At 42.3% G+C, this 20,301-nt stretch overlaps 1 protein-coding gene and 2 long non-coding RNA genes across 3 annotated transcripts; 2 read left to right on the forward strand and 1 right to left on the reverse strand.

Annotated features, from left to right (window-relative positions):
- Positions 1–1,880: 1,880 nt before the first annotated feature.
- On the reverse strand, positions 1,881–4,565 carry LOC147841988 (uncharacterized). Its single transcript, XR_015500585.1, has 3 exons — positions 4,137–4,565; positions 3,731–3,857; positions 1,881–2,771 (listed from the first exon to the last, which is right to left on the reverse strand). It is a non-coding gene; the product is annotated as an uncharacterized LOC147841988 (long non-coding RNA).
- Positions 4,566–16,754: 12,189 nt separating this feature from the next.
- LOC147841989 (uncharacterized) lies at positions 16,755–17,439 on the forward strand. The gene is made up of 3 exons (XR_015501688.1): positions 16,755–16,843; positions 16,933–17,035; positions 17,224–17,439. It is a non-coding gene; the product is annotated as an uncharacterized LOC147841989 (long non-coding RNA).
- Positions 17,440–18,479: 1,040 nt separating this feature from the next.
- Positions 18,480–20,285, forward strand: LOC147841990 (transcription factor AP-2 gamma-like). The gene is made up of 4 exons (XM_087271549.1): positions 18,480–18,559; positions 19,166–19,356; positions 19,798–19,927; positions 20,023–20,285. The coding sequence occupies exons 1-4, from the start codon at positions 18,480–18,482 to the stop codon at positions 20,186–20,188; spliced, it is 567 nt and encodes a 188-aa protein (XP_087127675.1). The 3' UTR covers positions 20,189–20,285.
- The last annotated feature ends 16 nt before the right edge of the window (positions 20,286–20,301 follow it).

Consider the following 20,301-nt stretch of genomic DNA (forward strand, 5'->3'; position numbering starts at 1 on the left):
CTAGTGAACTACGCGCTGCTCTTAGGGCAGGAGTTTAGTTTAATTCACATCTGTGTAACTAGTGAACTACACGCTGCCCTTAGGGGAGGAGTTTAACATAATTCATATCTGTGTAACTGTAGTTAACTACGTGCTGCTCTTAGGGCAGGAGTTTAGTATAATTCACATCTGTGTAACTAGTGAACTACACGCTGCCCTTAGGGCAGGAGTTGAACATAATTCATATCTGTACCTGTAGTGAACTACGCGCTGCTCTTAGGGCAGGAGTTTAGTATAATTCATATCTCTAACTAGTGAACTACGCGCTGCTCTTAGGGCAGGAGTTTAATATAATTCATATCTCTAACTAGTGAACTACGCGCTGCTCTTAGGGCAGGAGTTTAGTATAATTCATATCTGTAACTAGTGAACTACACGCTGCTCTTAGGGCAGGAGTTTAGTATAATTCATATCTGTGTAACTGTAGTGAACTACGTGCTGCTCTTAGGGCAGGAGTTTAGTATAATTCATATCTCTAACTAGTGAACTACGCGCTGCTCTTAAGGCAGGAGTTTAGTATAATTCATATCTCTACCCAGCCGGCATTTCAACGGTGTTTCAACGTTGAATCATCGTCAGGCCTATGGTTGGATCAACGTTGAATTACCTTTCGATTTTGCAAATTGGATCAACGTTTATATAGTGACGTTGTTTCACCGTCGGACCACCACCGGTGATTCACCGTTGAAATCACAACGTTGTTTCACTCTTACCTTTTTCATGGGTGAATTTTGGTCGTTTTGTAGACGTTGAATGAAGGTTGAATTACCTTTCGATTTTGCAAATTGGATCAACGTTGATACCGTGACGTTGTTTCACCGTCATACATTTCAACGTAAGTTAAATAGGAATTACATACAACGCAAAGTCCATAAATATAGCAAACAAATTTTTACTAATTAAAAATACACAACACAAATACACAACTTAGCCTGTGTATCAATTTATTTAATACATACCTCATTATATCAATTATTCTAAATATACAGCAACATTTACAGCATACATAGTTCATTAAAACCATGCAGGTTACTATACATGCTCAAATACAGAAAAAGGCATACAATTAAATAGTCACTTTTTAATTAGGTTTCATGAATTAAAGTTAGTTAATGTTTACTAACATGAACAAAGAACAAATACTTGTACAGCATTTATTAATCATTTAAATAATTGAAATATGTCCCGATGCTATTAAAATCAAAATGCATGCTTGTTAACATTAATGCACTGAGCTGACATGAACTGTACTTTCTTTATATGAAAGATGCTTCATTGTTCTTTGTTCATGTTAGTAAATACATTAACACTTACTAATACAACCTTATTGTAAAGTGTTACCGTCTTCAGAAAGACAGATACTAACTAAATTAAACTAAGTAACTAAACTAAGCTTCAACCATCACAGTCTCCAAAACACAATTCCGTTTACAAAGTTTACAAAATACCCATTTTTAAAGTGGCTGCAGTAAAAAAAATAAAATAAAAAACATCACTCACAACTAAGAATCACAAGTGAAATACATTACATTTGTTTGAGGTTTTATAGGTTGAGAGAAACACTTGAGGTAAAAGATGGCACTGGGACAAAGAATCAAGTGTAAAACACTTAAACATCTATATCAGTCTAGCAGTTGAATACATATTTATTTCTCAAACACCAGGTGAGTTTCCTACAAAATCAATAATGAGGTTTGCTATTCCAATTCATTGTGAATGAATGGCTTCACTTTCACAATAGTGAAAACTCCTGCTATAATCTATAAACCTGACATTGCTCCTTCACTTTGCAGGTCTGCATGCTAAATATTTAGTAGTTTTTTTTTTTTTTTTTTTGCATTAAGTACATCTATTGTGTTTTGCATTGCTGCAGCAAAACTGAGCACCTGTGACAGTGGAACATGTAGACAAATATTTCAGTAAATCATCAAGAAAATGTGTAGAATATATGGTTTGATTCTCTCTCACAAACACAACAGTAAAAGCAATTTGTTATTCCGTTATTATTAGTATCATAAAAATTGCATGTTCACATGGGTCTTATAATAATGGCTCACATTTGTGAATGTAGGACCACTATTTCACTATTACATGTCACATTAACTGTTCATATAGGTTCTGTTATTAAGTACTTGTGTCATCCCAGAGACCTGTTAATCTTCAGAACACAAACTAAAATATTTTAGATTAAATGCTCCTCATCCTCTACAGACAGCAATGGTCCCAAGATGGTCATTGTCAAGATAAGGCACAAAACACATTGTCAAAACGTTCCATGTGACTTCAGTGATTTCAACTGTGAACATACCAAGCTCCAACAACACTTTAGTGAGGCAAAACAAAACAGTAAATACAAATGTGTTTGCGTATATCTCTCCCGCATCAGATCAGCATGTGTGTTTACTACGAGCAGTAAGCACACACCATGACCTGTTGTGGCAAAGGCAAACAAGTTATTTTTACAGTACTTACTGTGATTTAACCTTTGTGACAAATGTACTGGACCTGTTACACATATCTTTTATGAACACAAATTTCACTGTAACGGATGCTGTTGTTTTGCTCCAGTTATACCTTTAGAGAACACCGTACTAGTCAGACATCCATACAAAAGCAGAGAGTTTGGTCTTGTGTAGCAGAACTGCAATAGATGTCTGTCTGTCTGTCTAGGCTGACACTGGTTAAGGCCATCAGTATGTCCTTGATGAACTCAAATGGAGCTTCCAGAAAACCTGCAATAAATGAAATACGAGGTTACAACTAAGTTGGTATCTGCTATTACACAAAGTGAAATTCAAATATTTATTTTTTATTGAATCCAAATTTGTCCTATAATATCGTCACACTCAATAAATTTGACTCATCCATCTGAATATTCCTAACTAAGAGAAGTGAAGAATTAGGTGTGATATCGTCAGGAAGCCCTTCGCCACAACCGGTGCCAGCATTTCCAGAATTCAAATTTCAGATTCTCAAAAAAATTACTTTTTTTTTTTTTAACAAAGGCTGCAGTAAAGAACCATGAAACATTCAACACATCTAATAATTACAAGTTGTTGTAAACCATTACATGTACTGTAAAAGCTGTTTGAAGCTTTTTAGACATATGGTTGAGAAAAACTCTAGAAGGAGTAGCACTTCTACAAAAGTCTGCATGTAGGACAGAGAATTAAAGGGATAGTTCAAAATTTTTATTCTGTCGTCATTTACTGACCACGTTGAACACAAAAGAAGATATTTTGAAGAAAGCTGCAAATCTATAACCATTGACTTCTATAGTATTTTTTTCTACTATGGAGGTCAATGTTTACAGGTTTTTAGTTTTTTTTTCAGAATAGCCTCTTTTTTTGTTCAACAAAATAAACTCATAACGGTTTTAAACCATTTGGGGAGTAAAATGTGAGTAAATTTTCATTCTTGGGTGAACTATCCCTTTCAGTTGGAAAACACCAGAATTCTTAAGTAGACCCCTTTCGCAAGACAGATGATGCATTTCATTTCTCATCTTAATCCTCAAGTTTTTAATATTTAGATTTATTTAAATAGCATGTTTATTTATTTGTTTTAATGACATTTAATAAAAACAACTTCTCAATGACATCACATGTACTGGACCTGCTACACATGTATCACTATTTTTATGAATATAAATTTCACTGTAACAGGTGCTGTTGTTTTGCGCCAGTAATACCTTTAGAGAACACAGTAGTAGTCAGACATCCATACAAAAGCCTTGGCGTGGAGTAGCAGAACTGCAGTCTGTCCAGGCTGACACTTGTTTAGGCCATCTGCGTGTTCTTGATGCCCCTCAACTGGACCTTCCAGAAAACCCAGAAAATTAAAACCCATTACACCTCTTATCTGCTACTATACAAAGTGTAATTTAAGCATTAATTTCTAACTAAATACATATTTGTTCCCCAATACTGTCACATAGTATAAAATCACAACATGATTTCACAATAATAATCTCAATATAACAATATAATATCACAACATAGCCTAACAATCAATAAACAGATTAGAAAGAGAATATCACCAACCAAAGCACCAAGAAGATTTAACAGATAGCTTAGTTAAAGTTAAAGTAAACTTACATGGACAAAGCCTTTTTCATTCAATGCTGTGCAAGTTAGTGCGTCTCTGGAGTAAGTTACATCTCTAAAAGCAAAACCAACAACAACAGTGAAACGACAGCAGTTCACTTTGTAATAATAACACTAATGATACAGCGTATAAAAAGGATATTGTTTTATAACGTTGCTCAGTAACTTTAAACTGCGTTTGGAGTTTATCGCTTTGAATTTGCCATAAAAACGCTCATTTAGACTAACGTTAAACATGTGACATTACCTCGAGGTTAGCTGCGCGTCACAAGTGTGCCGCAAGCCTACGTTTGAGTGAAGGTTTCGGCCGTTAGATCGCCCCCTGGGGGCTGGCTGCAGTACAAGTCATAAAGCCTGCCTCCTCCGTGTTAATGAAGGAGACTTGAGCCCAAATAAAAAAAAATATTACACTTGCAATAAAATGTCCCGAAAGATAGTTCTGGTCGATTAAGGCACTGGTTATTGTGCTGAAATAGGTGCAGATCTTCATTTTTGTAAACAGTTTGTTTTTAGCAGTAATTTAATGCTGGGCGTGTCATCGTGATTGACAGTTTCTCAAAGCGCGGCGTCTGAGCTTCGGCAGGAGACTGAAGTAGACTGAAATGTTATTATTCGATTTCTGTGTTATTTTACCATGACAAAATGAGTTCAGCAGTAAACTATAGTTTCTGACATACATGATCCTGGTGGAACACTGTTTATTCGCTAAGTTCAGGGCTTTTTTCGGGCTTTATTAGTTTGCTGATACACGCCTAGCCACCCAGATAGCAAAACACAGTTCCGGCTAGATTCTCGCCTGCCGGAGACTTATCTCTTAGAGCTCAGACTGACTAATGTTACCTCTGCTGGACCTACTCCGGATGCCTGGACTCACTACCCAATTCCAGCCCGAGTCAATCGAGCCAGATGCGGCGGCCGCGCGAGCAGGCGCTGCCGCATGCGAGCCGGAATCAGCCCGCGACGCCGCGAGTAAGTTATGCGCTGCGGCCTGGAGCTGGCGCGATTGAATATATAAAACCCTCATATTTGTTAACGTTATTACATCCATTTGTGTTGATATGACAGCAAACGCATGCTGAGAAGTTCGGGGGGCGTAGTTGATTTTACATAAAGCGTTTGATTGGAAGCTCGACTCTGCTCATTTTCGCGGCTCCTCCTCTGGCTCCATCAGAAAATCCTTCTGCGCATGTCTGGCTCCAATTTCAGCAGTCTTTTGCGACAGTTTGTGCCCGTCAAGCAGGCGTTTTGCCCTCAAGGCGTTCAATGGGAAAAAGGGCTGTCGCGTCGTCCATATTTTTTACAGTCATTGGCGCGTCACCGGAGCGCAAACAAGACTAAAAACCAATCTCGAAAGTTTTAAATGCTTCAAAATTCGAAACACTACACCAAGTCACATTTAAGATACACGTGTGTAAAACATAATCGGGGGGTAAATAAAACATTAAAGCATCTAAAAACACGCTTACCTCTGAATTTTGCTGCACTGCAGGTCAGGTGTTCGTAATTAAGTGAAGTGAAGCGCTGCGCGTGGCCGCGTGCGCCGAGTCCTCCGATACCATGGTAACCAAACATGTTGAATATTGGATGAAGCCATGACGTTAGTTCAACATACAGATCATGATAAAAAAATGTCAACGTTGATTTGTACAAGGATTTCTGTAACTTTTTTCAACCATTTACCATTCAACATTGTTTCAACATTAAAGCAACTACTGAGGTATTTTCAACCACATTTCAACGTTGAAGCCTTGTCATATGCAGGCTGTTTTTCAACCGTTCAACATTAAACGTTCTATCAACATTATTTCAACGTTCAAAACACATCTGACCTTATTTCAACCATATTTCAACGTTGAAGGTCGGTCGTGTGCCGGCTGGGTAACTAGTGAACTACGCACTGCTCATAGGGCAGGAGTTTAGTATAATTCATATCTGTGTAGTGAACTACGCGGTGCTCTTAGGGCAGGAGTTTAACATAATTCATATCTGTGTAACTGTAGTGAACTACGTGCTGCTGTTAGGGCAGGAGTTTAGTATAATTCATATCTCTTTAACTAGTGAACTACACGCTGCTCTTAGGGCAGGAGTTTAGTATAATTCAGATCTGTGTAACTGTAGTGAACTAAGCGCTGCTCTTAGGGCAGGAGTTTAGTATAAATAATATCTGTGTAACTGTAGTGAACTACACGCTGCTCTTAGGGCAGGAGTTTAGTATAATTTATATCTCTAACTAGTGAACTACTACGCGCTGCTCTTAGGGCAGGAGTTTAGTATAATTCATATATGTGTAACTGTAGTGAACTACACGCTGCTCTTAGGGCAGGAGTTTAGTATAATTCATATCTCTGTAACTAGTGAACTACACGCTGCTCTTAGGGCAGGAGTTTAACATAATTCATATCTGTGTAACTAAACTACGCGCTGCTCTTAGGGCAGGAGTTTAGTATAATTCATATCTGTAACTAGTGAACTACGCGCTGCTCTTAGGGCAGGAGTTTAGTATAATTCATATCTGTATCTAGTGAACTACACGCTGCTCTTAGGGCAGGAGTTTAACATAATTCATATCTGTGTAACTGTAGTGAACTACGTGCTGCTCTTAGGGCAGGAGTTTAACATAATTCATATCTGTAACCAGTGAACAACGTGCTGCTCTTAGGGCAGGAGTTTAGTATAATTCATATCTGTTACTAGTGAACTGCACGCTGCTCTTAGGGCAGGAGTTTAACATAATTCATATCCTTGTAATTGTAGTGAACTACGCGCTGCTCTTAGGGCAGGAGTTTAGTATAATTCATATCTCTGTAATTGTAGTGAACTACGCGCTACTCTTAGGGCAGGAGTTTAACATAATTCATATCTGTAACTAGTGAACTACGCGCTGCTCTTAGGGCAGGAGTTTAGTATAATTCATATCTGTAACTAGTGAACTACACGCTGCTCTTAGGGCAGGAGTTTAACATAACTCATATCTCTGTAATTGTAGTGAACTACGCGCTGCTCTTAGGGCAGGAGTTTAACATAATTCATATCTGTTTAAGTGTAGTGAACTATGCTGCAGAAGTAACATTAAACAGTATAATTACTTAACATACATGTAACATTACTCACATTTTTCAGGCCACTTGGTCAGTATAATAAATTTGCTTAATTTGACTGTTAACAATTTGACTTTATGCAGGATTGTTCATTGTAGCTCATTGTTGAATTGTCACAGGTCTGTTGGTTCAACCTGCTTATAGGAGCAGCCATCAATATAAAGAGTATTGTCATTTTAAGTGAAGGTGACACTGAATGTCTGTACTAACGAATGATATTTTTGGTGTAGATTTACTTTGGATTGCTGTGTGCCTATCCTGCCTAAGGAGAAAAATCAATGGCAAGCTTGACAATTACTTTTTTGTTAATCTATTTAAATTTCATCCAATGTATATTATGAGTAAAAATGAGTAAATTCAGTACAATAATGTGTTCTTCACACTGATAACATAACATGTTGTCAATGTATCCATACAGTCTTACAGATTATAAAGTCCAGAGGGCTGCATGAAAGCCATGTTAACATTGGAAGAGTTGGACCATATCAGCTTCACATAGAAAGCTTTCAGTCCCTTGTAGACCAAAAAAAAGTTTCTGATGAGGTAAGTTATCTTGTCTTAGCTTTTTTTCCATAATAATAACCTTTAATTTATGTTTTATCTGGATATCAAGTTATGTATTTTTTGTTAATGCTACTTTCACTTTTATTTTTGATATCTTAGTGTTTTTAGCTAATTGTTTTTGTCTGTTTGTTATGCCTTCCTTTACAGATCATGGATGCATTATTCCATCTGTTTACCATGGTAATAGATTACTAACTACTTTTAAAGTCTTCTTTTAGTAGCCTACTTTGTGTAACACTTTTTTTGTAACATACCAAAAGGAATTTTATCATATAATTTGGGAAAAAATATTATAATGTTTTTTTATTAATCTATTTTCTTTTATGCTTAATCCCCTTATTAAACATGGGTCGCCACAGCGGAATGAACCACCAACTTATACAGCATATGTTTTACACAGCGGATGCCCTTCCAGCCGCAACCTAACACTGGAAGACACCCATACACTTACATTCACACATAAAATACAGCCAGAGGTGCATTTCCCAAACAATGTCGTAACTCGTGGCTGAACTATCATAGTTCGATGCATCATTTGGGAAAAGAACCATGTAGTGACTAGTGTTTCCCAAAACGGAGTTTCTCTGTCACAGATCCATTGCTTGAACCACGTTAGTTATAATGTAAAACGCCCATAATAATGCTCTAAACTGGGTGGAGTAACTACTTCTTTAAAGAAGAACCCATAACTTCTTTGTGCAAATTATATTGTTTTACTCGCACACTCATAAAAAAAAAAATCCCATATTAGTTTTGGTAAAAACATGCACTCGCTTTCCATATTAATTGAAATAATTGTAAATGGCACATAGGGCTTATGTTTGCTTTACTAATATTATTGAGAAGTTAAACATTACATATTCCATTCTAAAACATAAAATCACATACAAAAGCTAACACTATTCTAATATCATATAAATCATATAAATAAATAATGAGGCTATTAATTATAAAATGTAATGTAATATTTATTATTTATTAAAAATGGAAAAAAATCATACTTTAATAATAATGATTATTATGATGATGATTATTATTAAGTAGGATATTGTTTATTTATTTATTTAATTTTTTTTAAGTGTACTTTTACAATTTAACACATGTAAGCCACTGCAGAAAGTTCTAACCAGCAGGCCCATGTCATATACAGTACAGATACTTAATAAATAACCCACTACAAGTTAAAATAATTAGCGTATGCTTTTTGTTTTCACAAGCTTTGAAGACGTAACATAAATTCCTCTTTTAAATAATAGTCACCTATAGCTTTCGCCATGAGGCTGTGTTCAAAATGACATTAATGTTTTCAAAGTGCACTGCGAAGCGAGCACCATTTTACACATGAAGATCGCTGAAACTGAACTATAAAAATAGTTAGAAATCAAATTACATCTAAGAGAGATGACCTTAATGCTTTTTTATTTTTAATAATTCCAACTTTAAATGTTAGAATGTTCTAAATGAATAGGGCTTAGGGGGGATAAGTGGTAATAGAACACAGCCAGGAACTATGTTTTAAACTACAGCTCCAAAGGTGTTTTTGCAAGTGTTCAAGTTTCAAGGTGCAATTTGCAAATGTTCGTTGAAGCGACAGATTTGGAAAACGGCAAATCAACAAACTATGTTTGTAACGATGGAATTTGCGACCTTAGTTGGCTAACGATGGTTTTGGCAAATACAGTCCAGTTAGCTCATTTGATTCACCTTGCACATGTCTTTGGACTGTGGGGAAAATAAGTGCACCTGGAGGAAACCCACGCGAACACTGGGAAAACATGCAAATTTCACACTGAAATGCCAACTGACCCAACCAGGGCTCAAATCAGCTACCTACTTGCTTTGAGGCAATCGTGCTACCCACTGCGCTATCTTGACGCCCATGTTTTTATATATGGCATGGTTGCTCAGTGTTTTGCACTGTCACCTCACAGCAAGAAGATAACTGGTTCAAAGCCCAGCTGGGACAGGTGGCATTTCGGTGTGGAGTTTGCATGTTCTCCCTGTGTAAGCATTCATTTTCTCTGGTTTTCCCCATAGTTCAAAGACGTGGTATACATATAGATGAATTGAATAAACTAAATTGACTGATGTGTGTGTGAAGGAGAGAGTGTTTGGGTGTAACATATGCCAGAGTAGTTGGCGGTTCATTCTGTTATGATAAATCAGGGACTAACCCAAAGGAAAGTGAATAAATAAAGAATAAAAAAAGAATAGCCAAGAGTTAGAGGTTCAAGTGTAGATGGAAGATGTCTCTTTAGTGGCAATCAAATGCATAATATAGTATTTTAAAGAGTTGCAAATGTTTTGTCTCTTCAACAAATGGTTAAGTGTAGTCTAAGTGGATGGTTGTCTATAAGTGCACATTTTTATATGCATTTGTTTAAATTATAATTTATATATTTCTATTCATTTAGACACAACCAGGTGTTGTGGCAATTAATACTCACACCTTAACTCAGATCTTAGAAGGTGAAGCAAGAGCAAGGAGCCGTTATTTTACCAAGGTATGAAAGTATGAAAGGTAACACAAGTAGTAGTCTCACAATAGTTGTTCATTTGCTCACACTAAACAGTAATGCATAATATACATAATGTTTCTGTTCCCCTTCGGTTGGGGAACTTCAGTGCAATGAAATGGGAGGATTCGGATCAGAAGCCGCTTGTCTGGAGAGTATTGAACGGGCCAATGAATGAAATTAATTGGCAGCGTAAGCTTGCGCAGGTGTGCGGCATCTGCAATTATCTCAGCATATAAGCACACCTGAAGCCAGCAGACGCCATCCTTTTCGCTTCAGATCCTTTCTGAGTGAGTCGATGAGGGTTCCTCTTGCTAATCAGCACTTCAGAGCGAACGAGTGTGTCTCCCGGTCCAGAGTGGGTCTTCGCGGTGGCAGACGGTCGAGCTGGGTTTCTCCCTTGCCTGCGGTTCTTTGGGTCCGGTCCTCCAGAGCGGTGCGTATTGTTGCAAACTTTCCTAAAAGAGCAACACAGTCGTGCAGCACGTCCTTTTCAGGATGGCGCTCCGACTGTGCGTTTCTGGATGCGGGGGTTTCCTGGCTCCGGATGATGGACACGATCACTGCATTGCATGTTTGGGGGTCCAGCATGTTAATGCGGTGCTCGCGGGCGGTTCATGTCGTCATTGCGATGCCATGACCGTTGCACAGCTAAGATCGCGGCTAACTTTCGCAAAAGAGCGAGCCACCCCAGTTGCCTCCTGTTCTAAAAAAGCAGCGGGCGCTCGGGCAGATCTGAGGGTTTCAGCGGGAGATAATCCGCCGCCCACGGGCTCGCGGACCTCTCGCTCCTCACGGCGCTCCATCCAAGCTTCGGGTAGTGGGAGTGATCCGTCTAACCAGATGGTAGCTCTCACACTCGCTGACACCGGAGATCAGATGTCCTCCGCGGCATCGGAGGGTGGGCTTTCACTGTCCGACGAAGATCCGGACCCGCTCGCCCCCTCCGGGCAGGTGAGCGCTGTCAAATCGGATCCTGAAGCGGACATGTTAGCCGTGCTTTCCCGGGCTGCTTTGGCCGTGGGGTTGGAGATGGTTTATCCCCCAGCTCCGCGGCCGGACCGACTAGATGGGTGCTACGTAGAGGACCAAAAGGCGAAGCCTTCGAAGCCTCTCGTCCTCTTCTTCCCGGAAGTGCACAGTAGGCTCACGCAGTCTTGGAGGGCACCTTTCTCTGCCCGTGCTGCGTGTGCCTCCGCCCTCACCGCCCTTGACGGCGGAGCTGCCAGGGGGTATGAGGCGATCCCGTCAGTGGAGCGCGCTATCGCGGTCAATCTTTGTCCGCGCGGCGCCTCTACGTGGCGGGGTTTGCCCCGCCTCCCGTCCAAAGCCTGTAGGTTGTCTGCCTCCCTCGGAGCCAGAGCTTATAAGGCTGCGGGCCAGGCTGCTTCTGCTTTCCACGCGATGGCCACCTACCAGCGCTACCAAGCGCAGGCGCTGGCCGAGCTGCACGAGGGCGGGTCCAACCCAAGCTTATTACATGAGCTGCGCACCGCGACCGACTATGCTCTTCGGACTACTAAGTCCGCCGCGTGTGCGCTGGGGAGGACGATGTCCACACTTGTGGTTCAGGAACGCCACCTCTGACTAAACCTGGCCGATATGCGCGATGTTGACAAAGTTCGCTTTCTTGACTCGCCCATATCCCAGGCTGGCCTGTTCGGCGACACCGTCGGTGAATTCACCCAGGAATTCAAGGCAGTGAAAGAGCAGTCGGATGCGATGGGCAATGTCATCTATCGGCGCGGCCGTAAGCCCGCTCCGCCCGCCGAGCCATCCACCTCCCCTGTTCCTCGCCGAGGGCGCCCGCCAACGAGTGCTGCCCCGCCCCCGCCTGCGCCTCCGGCCAAGCGGGCGCGGCGTACACCTCGAAAGCAGGCAGCCCCTCCTGCCCAGGGCGCCGTTAAGTCCGGTAAACGGACCGCGAAGCGTCCCTGAGACAGGCCATCCGGAGAAGAGGAAACTTGCTCTTTCCTCGCTGGAGGGCGGGGCCCCGATAACAACGGTACTTTTCAGTGCCACCAAAACATCAGTAAAAGAGCACTTTTTCCCTTCCCCGGATGTGACTGCACGAGTTCTGCCAGTCCGGGACGCGCTGCCTTCCGGCTCGCAGACTCTACGTGCTTCGCCAGTGGCTTACGAGCGCTGGGGGGACGGTCTCCCTTCCCTCAGCCCTCCAGCCCCCTCTCCGGAGTCAGGGTGCGGAGCCAGAGCGAATCGCTCTCCTCCAGCTCTTCCGCGGGACCCTCGTGCTTCCCGGATCAGCACACCCACTCCGCGCTGCCCCACCGCTGGTACGTCAGCGATTGTGGCGATGACTCCATTAGCGAGGGCTCTGCCTGCCTGGTTAGCGCGGGCCAGCCCCTCGCGGTGGCTCATATGCACAATCAGACTCGGTTACGCGATTCAGTTCGCGAAACGGCCCCCCAAGTTTACGGGCGTGTATTTCTCCAGGGTCAACCCCCTGTCCGCCCCTGTCTTGCGAGAGGAGATTGCTGCCCTCCTGGCGAAGGGTGCAATCGAGCCGGTTCCTCCAGCCGAGATGGAGAGTGGGTTTTACAGCCCATACTTCATCGTACCCAAAAAGAGCGGTGGGTCATGGCCAATCCTAGATCTGCGCGTTATGAACCGCTGTCTGCACAGGCTGCCGTTCAGAATGCTCACTCAGAGGCGCATTCTCCAATGCGTTCGTCCTCAGGATTGGTTTGCAGCCATAGACCTGAAGGACGCGTATTTCCATGTCTCCATTCTTCCACGCCACCGCCAATTTCTGCGGTTTGCGTTCGAGGGTCGAGCGTGGCAGTACAAGGTCCTCCCCTTCGGGCTCTCTCTGTCTCCGCGGGTCTTCACCAAACTCGCGGAGGGTGCCCTAGCGCCCCTTCGGCTCGCGGGCATTCGCATACTCAATTATCTCGACGACTGGCTGATTTTAGCCCACTCACGGGAGCAATTGATTATGCACAGGGACAAGGTGCTTCGGCATCTCCGCCTACTGGGGCTTCAGGTGAACCGAGAAAAGAGCAAACTCGCCCCCGTGCAGAGGATTTCTTTTCTCGGGATGGAGCTGGACTCGATCACCATGGTAGCGCACCTCTCCGAGGAACGCGCTCGCCTGTTGCTGAACTGTCTGAGGGAGCTCGACAGCAAACTAGTGGTCCCACTGAAGTTCTTTCAGAGGCTCCTGGGGCATATGGCATCCGCAGCCGCCGTCACGCCGCTCGGGTTGCTCCATATGAGACCACTTCAGCACTGGCTTCACGATCGGGTCCCCAGACGCGCATGGCACGCAGGCACACACCGGGTCTCGGTTACTGCGCTGTGTCGCCGCGCCCTCAGCCCTTGGAACGACCCCTCGTTCCTACAGGCCGGTGTGCCTCTAGGACAGGCGTCCAGCCATGTTGTTGTTTCAACAGACGCTTCCAACACGGGTTGGGGGGCCGTGTGTCGCGGGCATGCGGCTGCGGGCCTCTGGAAGGGTGCCCAGCTGCATTGGCATATCAATTGCCTAGAGCTGTTGGCATTGTTCCTCGCTCTCCACCGCTTTTTACCGGTGCTGGAGCGGCAACACGTGCTGGTCAGGACGGACAGTATGGCGGCGGCGGCGTACATCAACCGCATGGGGGGTATGCGCTCTCGCCGCATGTCTCAGCTCGCCCGCCGTCTGCTCCTCTGGAGTCACCCGCGGCTGAAATCGCTGCGCGCCATTCACGTCCCAGACACGCTCAATCGTGCAGCCGATGCGTTCTCACGACAGCTGTTACGCCCTGGAGAATGGAGACTCCACCCCGAGTCTGTTCAGCTGATATGGGCGCGATTCGGGGAGGCCCAGATCGATCTGTTTGCTTCCCCCGAGAACGCTCACTGCCAGTTGTTTTTTTCCCTGACCGAGGGCTCTCTCGGCACGGATGCACTGGCCCACAGCTGGCCTCGGGGCATGCGCAAGTATGCATTTTCCCCAGTGAGCCTGCTCGCGCAGTTTCTGTGCAAGGTCAGGGAGGACGAGGAACAGGTTCTGCTAGTTGCGCCCCTTTGGCCCAACCGGACCTGGATATCAGAGCTCTCACTCCTCGCGACGGCCCTCCCCTGGCGGATCCCTTTGAGAGAGGACCTACTCTCTCAGGGACAGGGCACCATCTGGCATTATAGCCCCGATCTTTGGAACCTCCACGTGTGGTCCCTAGACGCGAGGAAGACTTAGGTAACCTACCGACTGCGGTGGTTAATACCATCACTCAGGCTAGAGCCCCCTCCACGAGGCGCGCCTACGCCCTGAAGTGGAGTCTATTCACTGAATGGTGCGTCTCTCGCAGAGAAGACCCCCGAAATTGCCAGATTAGTGTTGTGCTCTCTTTCCTTCAAGAGAAGTTGAACAGCAGGCTGTCGCCCTCCACTCTCAAGGTTTACGTGGCCACCATCTCCGCTTATCATAGCGCGGTAGCTGGCGGCACCGTGGGAAAGCATAACCTGGTCATCCAGTTCCTTAGGGGTGCTAGGCGAATTAATCCATCTCTCATGCCCTCTTGGGATCTCGCCCTCGTTCCCACGAGTCTGCGATCCGATCCCTTTGAGCCACTCGAATCAGTATCTCTAAGATTTCTGTCCCTGAAGACAGCTCTGCTGGTTGCGTTGGCCTCCATCAAGAGGGTCGGGGACCTGGAGGCATTTTCGGTCAGTGACTCGTGCCTGGAATTCGGGCCGGATTACTCTCACGTCATCCTGAGACCCCGCCCCGGTTATGTGCCCAAGGTTCCTACCACCCCCTTTAGAGATCAGGTAGTGAACCTGCAAGCGCTGCCCCCGGAGGAGGCAGACCCAGCCCTTTCTTTACTTTGTCCAGTTCGCGCTCTGCGCATTTATGTGGACCGTACTCAGAATTTTAGATCATCTGAGCAGCTCTTTGTCTGTTATGGCGGTCGGCAGCAGGGAAGTGCCGTATCGAAACAAAGATTATCCCACTGGATTGTGGATGCCATTTCACTCGCTTATTCGAGTCGAGGTCAGCCGTGTCCCCCGGGAGTACGTGCACACTCCACTCGGAGCGTTGCATCCTCTTGGGCGCGTGCACGCGGCGCCTCTCTAACAGACATCTGTAGAGCTGCGGGCTGGGCGACACCCAACACATTTGCAAGGTTTTACAATCTGCGAGTGGAGCCGGTTTCCTCAAGGGTATTAGGTAACCCTTTGGTGATTGAGGAGACTCGGTAGGGTGTTGAAACACGCTTGCTGCGCCATTCTCCTTAACACGGAGGTACGTGCGCCTTTTTATCTGTCAGTAAAGTTCCCCGTCAGGAGAGCCCTGCAGATTCCTCCATGGCCCCCAGCACTGACTCAGCGGAGGAGTCACTTGCTGGCCCACTACGTTGTAGGTCTGCCCGCTGGTCAGCCCGCGTTTTGGGTATAGGTGCCTGCTATGCGTGATCCCCACTAGGCGATCCCATATGCTTATTCCGCCACGGTTAAGTCCCCCCCCTGGGCGGACCCGTGTCTTCACTCTCCGCTAACCACTCTTTTGCTATGCGTACTCCCCCTTTTTTAGGGCTAGTCCATATGTAAATTCTGCCATCTATCCCCCCCTTGGGTAACGGATGGCCTCCGCAGCGTCCTCCCTATCGGGATTGCACGCTTCCCAACGTACTGTTGTATTTCCTAGAATTATCTAGATGCTCACGACTTCCCAAAAAATATATCTAAATCCGTAAAACTTCTGTTGAAGTAGGATAAATTAGGGCCAGGGACACGTTGGAGGACCGCGCCCCCCATGATGTGGGTGCGTCACGCTTGCTTGACTATCTCCTCATCGGGGGTGTTGGTAAGGTGCAGTCATTATGGCGCTTTCCATACTTCTCCCATTTCATGGCACTGAAGTTCCCCAACCGAAGGGGAACGTTCGAGGTTACAGAAGTAACCCTTCGTTCCCCGAGGAGGGGAACGGAAGTGCCATACTCCGTCGCCATAATGACTGTCCCTTAGCTGTTTGAAAGTCTCTTCAGCTTAAAAGGATGGCGTCTGCTGGCTTCAGGTGTGCTTATATGCTGAGATAATTGCAGATGCCGCACACCTGCGCAAGCTTACGCTGCCAATTAATTTCATTCATTGGCCCGTTCAATACTCTCCAGACAAGCAGCTTCTGATCCGAATCCTCCCATTTCATGGCACTTCCGCTCCCCTCCTCGGGGAACGAAGGGTTACTTCTGTAACCTCGAACGTTCTTTTTAGAGGAACATCTTTGAAAATATCAATGAGATTGTTGGTCCCTATTTGGAGGATGGCAATCACTGGACTTTTTTTGTAAGTCAGTCTGTTAGAAAACATGTTTGGCATTTACTAATGTGCATATTTTTAACATGTCAAACGTAGGTTCCCAGAAAAATATGTATGGCAAAAAATATTTTAAGTTTTTCAAATGATTTTATAAAAAATATTTGTTCTAGCACTGCAGTCTGGTGGATCAAACTATTTTGTACCTCAATTCACTTGGGGAACAGGATGACCAGTACAGTAAATTAGCTGAAAACTGGAGGTACCAAGTTTATAAATACATAAAAAGAAAATAAACTTTGTATTACACATCTAAATTACACATTTAAACCATTTCAAACTATGTTGTAGCACATTTGCTGCATCAAAAGGTTTCCAAGGGCCTTGGAAAATGATCAAGAGGTGCCATGCTCTTCAAAATGACAGTATTTCCTGTGGTGTTTTCACAGCTGTGGTAAAGTTATTTATATTGTAGTGTTATTATTATTATTATTATTAATAATATTATTAAAATAGTTAAAAAGTTTTAGAATCTTGCCAATTTTGTAATTACTAATGATCCTGTGTTCATATGACATTGTTTTTTATTTGTAATTTTGCTGCTGTGACATTAAATTTATCATTCTTTTGAAAAACATTCAGTTTGCTGAAGCCTTTCTAGGAGGTGCAAAGGGGTATCTTGCATGCTCACCTGTACAGCAAGAGAGGGAGCGACTAGGGTTGCTTCTCTTCAGCTCACTTGGTAAGTTCTACACACGTGTTTTACATATATTGATTGAGTTTCATATTTGTTGTTTTCTGTTTCAGATAGGTCAGGTTTTTGTGGGATCTGTCACAAGACTTTATCTAGGAAGAGCAAGGCAAGTGATTACAATTCAAATTAAGTCAATTGAAACTACACAAAAAAAATTAAGAACCATTTTATTCTTAACAGATGATTCTCTAGTTTTATTTCTGTAGTGTTTTGAATTATTAATCCGGGTTGAAATGGCTGATTGATTGGAGACTAAAATAAATACAATTTTAAATTATCCTCAGACACTGGACAATATTGACCTTACAATTTTGTGATGAAATTTATTTTCTAGGAAAAATGTTTAGTTTGTTTAGCAAATATCCATAAAAAGTGCATACCTGACAATCAAGAAGATGCAAAGTGTTATTTCTGCAAAGGTACGTTCTTATGCTTATAAATCCTCTAATATTACATCTTACAATCTGAGATGCTATTAGTTAAGTTCTATAATAGTATGCCAATGTTCATATTGTTTTTAAATATATGCATTCTGTGAGAAGACAGCTCAGGAGAAAGTAACCAAATCCACACTGAAACTGAGGGACAAGACAGCTCAGGAGAAAGTACCGGTAATGGATTTGAGGCACAAGACAGCTCAGGAGAAAGAAACGGTGATGGATTTGAGGCACAAGACAATTCAGGAGAAAGAAACGGTGATGGATTTGAGGCACAAGTGAGCTCAGATGAAAGAAACGGTGATGGATTTGAGGCACAAGACAATTCAGGAGAAAGAAACGGTAATGGATTTGAGGCACAAGTGAGCTCAGATGAAAGAAACAGTGATGGATTTGAGGCACAAGACAATTCAGGAGAAAGGAAAGGTGATGGATTTGAGGGACAAGGCAATTCAGGAGAAAACAACCAACAAAGGAGAAAGAGCAGAACTGAGGGAAAAGACAGTTTAGGAACAAGTAACCAAAATTCCATTGTAATTGAGGGAGAACACAAGCAAGATCAATCAGGTACAATTTTAAGTAGAGATAAGGGCTAGGAAAATGAAGAAAAACATATCTTAATGTTCTAGATAGGTCTAAGGACAGTACAACTCATTCATGTCTCATTCAATAAACATAGTGAATCATATTATGTTAACTGTTAATATATGACTTTTCCCAAACTTCCAGTGAGGGGATTCCTGGTAGAAAGTGTCCTAAAAGTTTCAGACTTTCATCAAGCAAAGAGGTAAAAGTAATATTAAATTGGATAATAAAATACTGAAGATTATGTTATACATCATCTTATTCTGTACACAGAATGGTATTAAATAATAAATATATACAGGTTTCCCCCTCTTTCATAAACAGCAGATTTAAAGACTTAAAGCACCATTAATTTTGAATCAAACACCTTTTTTAATCTCCCCAGTATATGTAGCGCCATTAAAGTCCTTTCTGTATTTAACATTTCAGTTACACTTACTATTTACATTGCAATGTCAGATTAATGATGTTGTGTGTTGATGTCATGTTCAGAGAACTTTAGTCAAATTTATTAAATCAATACTGGAAAGATTCAAATGTCATTTCTTAAATGTTGATAAAATATGCATTGTTTGGTTTAAAACAGTTTATGTTTTAGTTCTGTTTTTTAACAGCAGCACAGTACAATTTTCTAAATAAACCTATAAACAAATTTAATTTACAAATAAATTCAAGCACTTTCAAGAAACTGCTTTTTGAGTACTTTCCAGGCCTTAAAATTCAATAACTTTCAAGTGTGGGAACCCTGTCTATATTTTGTATTTGCAAGATATTTGAAACTTTATAACGCTCATAATTGTTAATTCAGATACCTGGTTACATCAGAAGAGCTACAAAGGAGGTGCTCTCCACCAGAAAGTTACTCAGCAAATACAGTAGTGGCCTATCTAAGGAAAGCCAAAGGACAAAAAAGGAAAATTGCTGAGAGGTTGGCAGAGCTAGATGTGATGCCCTCAACACGAACAAAACTCACTTCGCAGTGCTCCAAACTATGTGAAGGTGTGTAGAAGGGCAGGAGTAGAGTACTTGAAATAAAATTCTAATAACTTTTTATTACTTTGAATCATGGAAATTTTTATTATAATAAAACTATACTAAATGCAAAATTGTTGCAATTGTAATTCCCAGGTGTTGTCCAGAAATGCTTAATTCCCCAACAGCATGTTTTTAAGTGGCTTTAATAAATCATTATTAAAATTATTAATAATGTATATATATATATATATATATATATATATATATATATATATATATATATATATATATATATATATATATTTATTTTTTATTTTTTTGCTGCTTCCACATTATTGGATCGTTGTATGGTTATCCAAGTATAAATAATTTGTTAAATAGGCAGTGAGTGTACCTGCTTAACTTTTACTTTGTTTATATGTTGGATATTACAAATTAATTTGTTGCATATTTAATACATTTTAGATGAATGCAGTGATCTGGCTGATGATATATTGTACTTAGCAGCCAAGACCATCCCCCAGAAAAGAGTGGCTCAAGCCTTGCCGGAAGAAGGGAATGTCCATGCAGCCTTGGCCAGAACAGAAGACTGCATGTAATATAATTTACTTCTACACTTGACATTAACTGAATGATTGAGTGATCAGTTGAAGGAGGAATGTAAAGTTTTTTTGTTGTTTTTAATTTCAGGAAGACATTAAAAGCTGTGGAGAATGCTTTAGATGCTCACTGGGAGACATTTAACCTGGCAACACATGGTCTTGGACCTGCTGTTATAAAGGGCACTATTTCATTAATTGACTCATGTCTTAAGGAGAAAATGAAAGCACTGAAAACAAAAAACACAGATGTGTAAGGCTTGTCTCCTGTTTTCTTTTTTTGATGTACACTGTTCAGTAGAATATGGAGAAATAAAGACACTACAGTTTAAAGTTTCAGTTTGATTTGTTTACTTTCCTGAATGCTTGA

The sequence above is a fragment of the Danio rerio genome, chromosome 10 (genome assembly GCF_052040795.2).
Source record: "Danio rerio strain M-AB ecotype USA chromosome 10, GRCz13ab, whole genome shotgun sequence".
In the NCBI taxonomy this organism is placed as follows: Eukaryota; Metazoa; Chordata; class Actinopteri; order Cypriniformes; family Danionidae; genus Danio; species Danio rerio.